The sequence below is a fragment of the Plasmopara halstedii genome (genome assembly GCF_900000015.1).
Source record: "Plasmopara halstedii genome assembly, contig: Scaffold_110, whole genome shotgun sequence".
In the NCBI taxonomy this organism is placed as follows: domain Eukaryota; phylum Oomycota; class Peronosporomycetes; order Peronosporales; family Peronosporaceae; genus Plasmopara; species Plasmopara halstedii.
In genome coordinates, this window is record NW_020187031.1 from 123058 (window position 1) to 133752 (window position 10695).

The following is a 10695-nucleotide window of genomic DNA, read 5'->3' on the forward strand; positions in this document are numbered from 1 at the left end:
AACGCTGGCGCAGATCGCCTTCCTCGTCATCCCATGCGGGAAAAGGAGTGTCAGACTCGTAGTCGACTCTTTAACGAGGTCACTCGTCATTGATAGCGTGCGCAAAGCGCGACGCTCGAGCTTACCGAGCCTAGGATGTACATATTCCGATGCCACGGACGCACTGTCCGACATTGCACGATGTGCGGGAGACGAAGTTGGGCTCTGTCCGTGTTCACTGTCAGAACCAGCGAGACTTGGTGACTTCAGTGTCGTTGACACAGGGATCATTGAGCTCGGAAGTCGTTTTATTTCAATAAATTAAGTCGCAGTGTCTAGCGGACACGCGAGCCTCGTTGAGGCAATAATCGATTGGAACTGTAAACGTTCTCAATCTTAATAGGGAAAAGTGTAACGGGGTTACACGTACCCTGATAACAGGGGGGGTCACACGAGATGTGCATGGTGTGACTGCATTCAAACAAAAATACGGTATGTGGCAAGGTAGCCAGTAGTTTTGCATGTATTTAGATTTTACTATATATATTTAGTATATTCAGAAAAATATAAATATTTATATTTAAATCAGGCGGCTTTGCCGCAGATAAAAGTAAATAAAATCAGTTTTGAATTTTAAACAGAAGAGTAATTAGCCTTGGGTTAAGGCAATAATTAATCTTGGAGTGAGCGGATTGCGATCTGCTAACTCGTACTTCTTCTAAGTATAGAACGAAAGGTCGGTGACCTAAATCACGCTTCCTCAAACGCAAAGCTACGGCAGCCTCGCTGCATCTGTGACCTTAGCTTAGCTTCTCTGAAGCAAAAAGCTACGGCAGCCTCGCAGCAGTATTGCGATATGCTACCTTCTTACTGGTTCTAAGTATAGAACGAATGTCACCGACCTTAACCAAGCTTCCTCTAAGCGAAAAACCTACAACAGCCCCGCTTGGAAGGCTATACAGTGCAATTAAACTAGTCGATACGTAGACTTATCGAATACCTCGAGCGAGACGCTCTACTATTAAAATCTTAGTGACTTCCAGCCGCCTAGTGGCGGAGTTGTCAAGATCTGCCTGACCGCACTTAATTGCCTCTGAGATAACTCAGTAGGGTTCAAACTCATACATTACAAACGTAATAACCTAGCACTTTGGGGAGGGACATCAATATTATCTAGTAGAACATTTGAAACCGGCAGCTACAATAAAAAACTGTCTTATGCAACACGCGAAGACCGTGATGAAAATGAAGTCCCGGCAAATGCCGCTTTTAGTATTTTTCGGGCGTGCAGAGAGATGAAAGTCTATCCTTCAAAAAGAAATGCAGCTCTCAAATATAAACTAACATCGGTATATAGGATAGTTGTGGTCCACGAAATGTACCATCTGTAAAATTATGTGAGAGACGAAATCTAAAAAAACATTGTAGAAATAAAGTAAAAGGTGGGTATCGTATAGACAACGGTAGAGCTCATATTTTGCGAAAGCTATATATTGTGAGCATACCATCACCACTCACAATTTCTCGTCATCCATATCACCTTTAAAACATATACCCTGCTGCATCAACGGTCAATCTCAACATAATGCAAGCTGGCTGGGTGATGCTGAAGCTTCTTCTAATACTCATTTCAGTCAGCATACATTTGAATTGTTCTCTCCACAATATTTTACGCTTGGATTTAAATATCTACTTTAGTATGATAAAACTCGTAATGTTTGGCAAGATGTCCGCAACAGATTCTTGGATGACCATGCGCAATTTTTCTATTGAGCCAGTAGTGACGTCAGACTTAGCCCATAAGCCGCAGCAAGGCGGTTTCTAACTCACACCCAATTGACGGAACGTTGCAAGCGTTGTATGCTGGTCGCCAAAAGAAATATAATCGAACATGTACTAGAACAAGTGAGAAGAATGATGGGCACAGACTGCAAAGGCGTCTAATATTACCAGTAAATTGATTTGAATGAGCTTCAGAAGGCCACAGAATTAACATGCTCTCAGTTATGTTTATATGACTTTCATCTAAAAATCGAACGTAACGGGTGATTTGTCCAATTATTCCTCTTTGTAGACCAAGCAGAAGCGTTATCTTGTACTGAAATTTAAAAACCACTGGAAAATTTTGAAAACCAATATCGGTTAATGCCGTTGCAAAGTTTGACGCTATAACGGAATAATCGGAAAGAGAACGTAAAATAGAGATGTCGTTTTGCTCTCGTACGCCTACTTTTGGATAAATATCTAAGCTTTTGTGCCAATAATTTTTCTTAAAAATTTATATTACCTTATTTACATATATAAAGTTATACACAAGAGCATAGGAAGAAAAATGTGGCTGCCTTGACAACAACGTGACAACTGCAATTGATTTGAAGTTGTGCTTACGGTACAATCACTTGAATTAATGACGTGTTGGCAAATTGAGCGTCATACAAACGACGAAGAACCAGTTTGGGATGCGAACACTTGCTTCTTACGCCTTAAATAGACATGTCAATTTGAACGTAACCTATCTTGATCTTATTTCATACATGGGTTCAGTTTTAATTTTAGCTCTAGAGCGCAGTGAAAATTACTTTCAGCTGTCGTACTCAGAGAGAGAGAACAAATTTTGTGAATTTTGTGCATAAACATGCTCAAGAATCATCTATTCGATCATTTCAGTGTAAGTCACAAAAATGGGTTCTTTTGCATCCGCCCATCAGTGGACGAAGCGGACGGTCTTTTCTTTTACGCCCATGCGTTGGTATAGAGAGATACTGGGGTGCAAAACTCTGATTTTCGCTATGAAACGGATGTGATAATTTGGGCTAGTCTGAAGTGTCAGTTGCACTTCTTCAGAGAAGGTCAAAGTACACTCGCTCACTTTTTACGAAGCCACTTCATCTCACTGCCACTGATCTAAGTCGAGATATTGCCGGGTAGTACTCTATTTGCATTATGTTTGGCAACGATAAGCAAAAGCTTATAAAACATGAAGACTATGAATTACATGGTACTCCTGCTACGGGGGATAATGACGGTGGTGCTGGATTTTACCCACAAGAAGGACGTCCAATACCTCAGCAAGGGTATGTGGACCCACGTGGACCAGTGCTTCCACCTATGAACGTCTCGGATGCCGTGGGTCTTGGTAGTCAGCGTGACAACATCATATCGGTACACGGTTACATGCACAAGCAAGGCAAACGTACTATTAAAGGACCGATTCATAAAAGTTGGAAACGTCGTTATTTTGCGCTTGAAAAAGCTAAAATTTACTACTTTCATTCGCATTTAGAATGTCGGCAATATTTTACGACGCGTAATGCTGATTTAGTAGTTGGGGCTATTGAATTAAAGGATGCGCTTCAGCTACGTCCATGCGCTCGTTTGGATTTGCCTCATAAAGGTTTTGAAGTACATACAAAACGTCGTGTATGGGTATTGTGTCCAGAATCGGATGATGAGTATCGTATGTGGTTTCAGGGTGTTGAGCGTGCTATTGTAGCGAATGGTGCGGGGAACATTATTGAGCGTAAATTACCAAATGTTCGCAAGTATTTGATGAAGGGAAATCAAACGTATCGATTTTTCTACTTTTGTTTCTTAATTGCTGGAATTGTCGAACTGTTAGCAATTGTGTTTTGGTTTGTTATTGGTCTGGAACCATGTGATGCTGCTCGTCTCGAAGTCGACTGTACCACTATCAGGATGACGTCCCTTGATATTCTTCGTTGCTCAAGTGAGCCTTTTAGTGGATGGTTCACTCCACCGAAGTGGTATCTACAAGTGGCTGATGTTGAAAATGTCATCTGCTTTCGCGACCCACCGATACCTCAGTGGATTTCATACTTTGCAATGATACTAGCGGAATTACTTACATTTGCATTAGGTGTTCTTTACTACCTTGGAATGTGGAAACCTGTCCGTCGTGGTGCTCATTACTTTGATGAATTTGAGCCGCCTGTTCCGGATGAATTGTGGCCCAAAGTTGATATTCTGCTGTGTCACTATTCTGAGCCGGCTGAAGAAGCGATTGATACTTTGATGGCATGTATGAACCTCCAGTACCCGCCACATCTACTACAGATCTGGGTCTGTGATGATGGGTACTGCAAAACAAAGTGGACGAAGGGAAATCCAGTCCCGACGGTGGAGTTAAACAAAGGTATCTTGGAAACTGCTGGCGATCTTCGTCAAGAAGTAGCTCAATTCATGTATGACCGAGTGTGCGATCCTAATGAAGAGATGGAGGTGTACGCATGGCGAAAGCTACACTCGTCTGCTAATCTCCCGTCTCCATCGCGTGTCAAAGTAGTCAATCGTGCTGATTGTGCCGTGGGCTCATTCCGTGATGATTATCGCTACCCTGGTTTACCGCACGTGACTTTCATTGGTCGGGTAAAGCCGGAAACTCACTACTCCAAGGCTGGCAACATTAACAATTGCTTATACAATGAGGGTGCTAACGGCCGCTATCTCATCATTCTGGACACAGATATGCAGCCTCATCCGAAGTTTGTTTTAGCTACTCTTCCTTTCTTCTTCGACGATGAAGACCGTCAGGACAAGGCCAAATACATTTGCTGTGGTATCGGTTGCAACTCTGTTGCAAAGCTTTGCTGTGCCTCGTGCCAAATTGCTGGTGTACCAGAAGAGCAGATTAGCTATTGCTCGAAGGATTGCTTTGAAAATGCCATGCATGTACAAAGTGCAGTTCACCGTCGCCAGGTAAATGGCACGATGAGCGATACTCACGCAGGCAAGATTGATATGCGCTGCATGAATTGTGATGCAAAGCTGCCAAAAAGTGGTGTTTGTCGCAAGTGCGGCAATAAAAGTGCAGATGGTGAGGATGTGTCGTCACTTCATACATATTCGGATAATGTGCGGGATAACGCAGTAGCGTTCGTCCAGACACCCCAGTACTTTCGTGATTGTATTCAACTCCAGATTGGCGACCCAATGGGTCATCGTAACGCAACATTTTACGATGCCATTCAGACTGGTCAGGATGGCTACGACTGCGCTTCTTTTGCTGGCACGAATGCAATGTTCCGACGTGAAGCTTTGGATTCAATAGGGGGCATTCAGTATGGCAGTCTGACTGAAGATTGCTACACTGGTCAGGTGCTGTGCTCTATGGGCTGGAAAGCGCAGTATTTCCGCAAGGATTTTGAAGGTGAGCCGTCGGAGCGCATACGGCTAGCCGAAGGATTAATTCCTGACTCGGTCGCTGGCTCGTTAGCTCAACGTAAGCGTTGGGCCAAGGGTAACTTTCAGATTGCTTTGATGAACAAAAAGACGCAATACTTTGACCCCGAGTGGAAGCTACCAGAGGCACAAGTTCCAACGTACAACAAGCCGAACAAGTTCATGAGACGTGTTTTTTACTTTAATTCGACGCTCTACCCGCTCGGCTCGATTACGGCTATCTTGTTTTACTACATCACAATTTACTTCTTATTCTCTGGCTATGCTCCAATCTACATGGCTGGCGAGCGCCTTGTATACGCGCTTGTCCCGAAGTTACTTGTGCAAGGGTTGCTGTCAGCACTGAGCAATCGTACTGTGGAGAATAGCGATGTGATTCGATCCCAAGAGGTCTGGTTTGCTTACGCTTTTACCAACTGCACGGCTGTGCTAGAGGCATTCTGGTGGAAGATTACTGGCAAAGAGCCTAAGTGGTTTAACACTGGAGGTGCGAGTCGTGGCTCGATTTCGGAGCTTCCAAATGTCATTATCTTTTTCGGCACTGTCGTAGGTATACTTTGGGCGGTAGTGCGATTTTTGGCTGGCTACAATAGCATTCAGACATCGCATGGTGCATCTCTGCTGTTTGCTAGTCTAATGATGGGTCTATTTCTCGCTGTTAAATTGGCACCAAGCGTACGTATGAGTATTCAAGAGTACTTTGGTTGGAGTTATGAGAGTCTTACGGATCAAGGGAACGTTTTGGGTTCGATTTCAATTGCATTTGGTCTTATCTTCATTACACTGTGGGTCTGGATTGAACAACCTACGTCCAATCCCTTTTGAAAAGACGAGCTATCTGCTTTTCAAGATACCGCTTTAAATGCTTTCTTTCAATATATTTGATTCATTTTTTAAAGCAAATCATGTATTTAAAGATTAAAATCACTTTGCACAACTTGATTACTAACCAAAAATTTAAAACTTCCTACTGATATATTTTAATGAGCTTTGAATGGTATGCTGTCCAGATAGCAGCAATGTCGTAGGTTCATTATCGGCAATAAGGACAGAATGAAACTGCAGTGTCGGCTGACGTAGTAGTAGGCTGTCCCCACTGTTACCGCGACCAAAATCCAGTCAAAATTCCAGCATCGAATGCAAAATGTGTGCAGGATGATATGGGTAACTTGTTAGCCTAATTTCTCCATGTCTTTAATATTGATAATAATACAGATCTAATTCTACTTAACATTTCTATGATTTTGTACACAAGGTCGACGATGTCACTAGTTATACTAATTCTGAGAATTAGGTAAAAAGACCCAGATTGTCTCTTCCATCCACTCAACGTCCACCTACCCTATCCTCTGTGGCCAGATGTGGCGAAATTTCACTAATGTGCGATTTCCGTTACTGGACTTGCATCACATCTAGTTTCGCACGAGAGAAGAAACTGCTCAACGTCTTGCCTGTGCGAGGTATTCAACCATTTGAAAGAAGCACAAGTAAGGAAGAAACGAAGATTTAAATTTTCGTTTGTTTGCTGCTTGTACAACGTAAGTTGGGAAGAATCATGTCGACAACTAGTAAATCAACCCCGCCAACGGATGATTACTCAAAGTTTGCAACTCCATCGGCTTTGGATGTACGGCAACCTGGAGAGACGGAAATTGGACGAAATGCTGGACCTTTTGATCCACCAGTACAACTTCCAAACAATTCTGATGACAATCGAGCATTTCAAGAAAATATTATTACAGTTCATGGTTATATGCACAAGCAAGGGAAACGTACGATCAAAGGACCAATGCATAAAAGTTGGAAACGACGTTACTTTGCATTAGAAAAAGCAAAGATTTATTACTTTCATTCACATCAAGAATGTCGTCAATATTTTACAACACGAAATACGGATCTAGTTGTTGGTGCTATTGAATTAAAAGATGCTTTACAATTGCGTCCATGTGCTCGAATGGATCTTCCACATCGAGGATTTGAAGTCATGACAAAGCGTCGTGTTTGGGTATTATGTCCTGAGACTGATGACGAATATCGACTTTGGTTTGCAGGTCTCGAAGAAGCAATTGTGGCTTGTGGATCGGGTAATATTATTGAACGTAAACTGCCGAATGTTCGCAAGTATTACATGAAAGGTATCACCACGTATCGTGTTCTCTACTTTCTCTTTCTTTTACTCAGTCTTATTGAGATTTTTGGCTTGATTTTCTGGTTTGTTGTTGGTATTCAACCATGCGATTCAAGTAATCGGACTTCAGTCTGTCAAGACGTTTATGATAATACTCCAGATGACCTACAATGTCTTGCTGACCCCATGAGTGGATGGTACACGCCACCTGATTGGTATATGACATTAGCTGGTGTTGATGATGTGGCTTGTTTTCATAATCCACCTATTGGCCAGTGGGTAGCATTTTTTGCCCTTGTTGTTGCTGAGCTCGTGTCTATTATCCTTGGTGCTTTCTACTACCTTGGTATGTGGAAACCCGTGCGTCGTGGTGCACACTACTTTGATGAATTTGATCCTAAGGTACCGGATGATTTATGGCCAAAGATTGATGTGCTATTGTGTCATTATTCAGAGCCAGCTGAGGAAACTATCGATTCATTAATGGCGTGCATGAATCTACAATATCCGCCGCATCTATTGCAAATTTATGTCTTGGATGACGGTTACTGTAGTGCAAAGTGGACGAAAGGCAATCCTGTTCCTGCTATCGAATTAAACAAGGTAATTCTTGAGAAATCAGGTGATTTACGTCAGGAAGTAGCGCAATTTATGTATGATCGTGTGTGTGATCCTAATGAAGAGATGGAGGTGTATGCATGGCGCAAACTGCATTCATCTGCTAATCTTCCGTCTAGTTCTCGACCAAAAGTAGTCAATCGTGCGGATTGCGCTGTTGGGTCCTTCCGTGACGATTACCGCTACCCTGGTATGCCTCATGTAACCTTTATTGGTCGAGTCAAGCCTGAAACGCATTACTCGAAGGCAGGAAATATTAATAATTGTCTTTACAATGAAGGAGCTACTGGACGATACATGCTGCTGCTGGATTCCGATATGCAACCTCATCCAAAGTTTATTCTTGCGACGCTTCCGTTCTTTTTTGACGATGAAGACCGTCAGCTGAAGAACAAATACTCGTGTTCATGCACGGGATGCCAAAATGTGGCTAAAATGTGCTGTGCATCATGCAAGATTGCCGGTGTACCGGAGGAGCGCATTAGCTTTTGTTCAAAGGAGTGTTTTGAGAATGCGATGCACATGCAGAGCGACTTGCATCGTCGTCAAGTAAATGGTACTTTAAGTGATGTACATACTACGAAGAAGGAACTTCGTTGTATGAATTGTAACTCAAAGCTTGGCAAAAGTGGAGAGTGTCGCAAGTGCAATACGAACAATCACAGTGGTGACGTAGGCATGACGATACTACATACTTACTCAGATGATGTTCGTGACAATGCCGTTGGCTTTGTGCAGACGCCGCAGTACTTTCGAGACTGTGTGCAATTGCAGATTGGTGATCCACTCGGTCATCGCAACTCTACATTCTACGATGCTATACAGACTGGTCAGGATGGCTATGACTGTGCTTCATTCGCTGGCACGAACGCTTTGATTCGTCGAGAGGCTCTTGATTCGATTGGTGGAATCCAGTATGGTACTCTGACGGAAGATTGCTACACTGGCGAGCGCTTGGTATCAATGGGTTGGAAGGCCTTGTACTTCCGCAAAGACTTTGAAGGTGAAAGTGAAGAACGTATTCGTTTAGCAGAAGGACTGATTCCCGACTCTGTGGCTGGAGCAATGGCTCAGCGCAAACGATGGGCCAAGGGTAATTTCCAGACGGCTTTGATGAAAAAAGATAAGAATGTTGCTGACCCAGAGTGGAAACGTCCTCACGTGGATATTCCCAAGTATCGCAAACCGAACACTTTCATGCGTCGTGTGTTTTACCTCAACTCGACATTGTATCCAATTGACTCGATTTCTGTTATCCTTGTGTACTATATCACGCTCTACTTTCTGTACACGGGATATGCACCAATTTTCGTAAACGGCCTTCGTGTGCTTGCAGCACTCGTACCGAAGCTCATCGTACAAGGTTTGCTGTCAGCTTTGAGTACTCGTGGTGTACAAAATAGCGATGTCGTTCGTTCTCAAGAAACGAGATTTGTGTACGCTTTTACAAACTTCACGGCCATGCTTGGTGCTATTGGATGGAAGCTTACTGGTCGCAAGTCTCAATGGCGTAGCAAACGTGATGCTTCACGTGGATCACTAGCTGAGCTACCAAATGTGCTGCTATTCTCTGGTGCAGTATTTGGTATTATTTGGGCCACGGTACGCTACATGGTGGCATACTATAACCGTGTCTTCTCTCATGGTGACTCAATGCTTTGCGCCGCCATTCTTATGGGATTTCATATTGCATACAATCTGGGCCCAACCGTGCGTATGAGCATTCAGGAATACTTTGGATGGAGTTACCAAAGCTTGATGGATCAGGGAAATTTTATTGGCTCGATCTCCATTGCCGTTGGCCTGATGTTTATTTCACTATGGGTACACGTTGAAAAGCCTGCCTCGGGTTAAAGAGATTAGACACTTGTGGTGAATCAACCGACTCTGCAGTAGATCCATCGACATGTGGTATCTGCTTTTTACTTCATTAGTTTGCTTTTCAGCCTTGTTCGTAAGGAATATCGCTATACTTTACTTTTATTTCAACCATATAACCTTTAAGCAGTTGTATGTCAACGTGAATATCTTTTGTTTGAACATTGGTACTTACTGGTTATGGTAGTTTTTTTAGCTTGTTATTACAGTATTCGGGTTACGCCCCCACCTAATAATTTATAGGGGTCCCCCTGTCTGTACGAATGACGCGCAGATTATAGTTAGCTCTAAATTGTATATGAAACCTTATTATATAAACTATTTTCTTTTTGTGTGGAGCTTAACAGATTAGAAACCCACAGCTGGAGTGGTTACCAAATGCAATGGGAAGTCGTATAGGAAGTATTCGTGGAATACGTGGGCTAATTTTCCACGCGACATGAAAATAATCAAGTTTATAATCGAGCACACTAAAATGGGATCATTTAGTATCTGTTTGATTATACTAAATCTTCACTACTTGTGAAGAAGAAAAACAAACTGATTATTTGGTTACTAGAGAGGCTCTAGGTGAAAAGTACAAGTCAATCCTCTGCGCGTTGGTTTATGTGGATTAGTCGAAAAGCGCCCTCTGTGCAAGGTGCACGGCGATCCCATCGCAGTTGGTAACATTTGTATTCGATACCAAACGGAGTCGTGAAAATAATGTATCCTTTGTGATGATGAAACATGAAATGTTCAATAATCCATACATGAGACAACTGTACAAGACCAGCAAACTGATGTTTATCGTTGATACCGACAAGAGAGCTGGGGGTCAAAGATCCAGATGCGGTTATCACTAGCCTGAAGAAGTTTACTAGCTCGATTATGCGCTGCTGAGACTTACTTAG

At 42.8% G+C, this 10695-nt stretch overlaps 2 protein-coding genes across 2 annotated transcripts; both read left to right on the forward strand.

The window, feature by feature from the left end:
• Positions 1-2922: 2922 nt before the first annotated feature.
• PHALS_00057 (cellulose synthase 2) lies at positions 2923-6003 on the forward strand (the record flags this gene model as incomplete). Its single annotated transcript, XM_024727314.1, has 1 exon — positions 2923-6003. One exon carries the CDS (start codon positions 2923-2925, stop codon positions 6001-6003), a length of 3081 nt encoding a protein of 1026 aa, XP_024572089.1.
• A 730-nt stretch (positions 6004-6733) lies between these two features.
• Positions 6734-9778, forward strand: PHALS_00058 (cellulose synthase 2; the record flags this gene model as incomplete). Its single annotated transcript, XM_024727325.1, has 1 exon — positions 6734-9778. The coding sequence occupies one exon, from the start codon at positions 6734-6736 to the stop codon at positions 9776-9778; it is 3045 nt and encodes a 1014-aa protein (XP_024572090.1).
• Between the last annotated feature and the right edge of the window lie 917 nt (positions 9779-10695).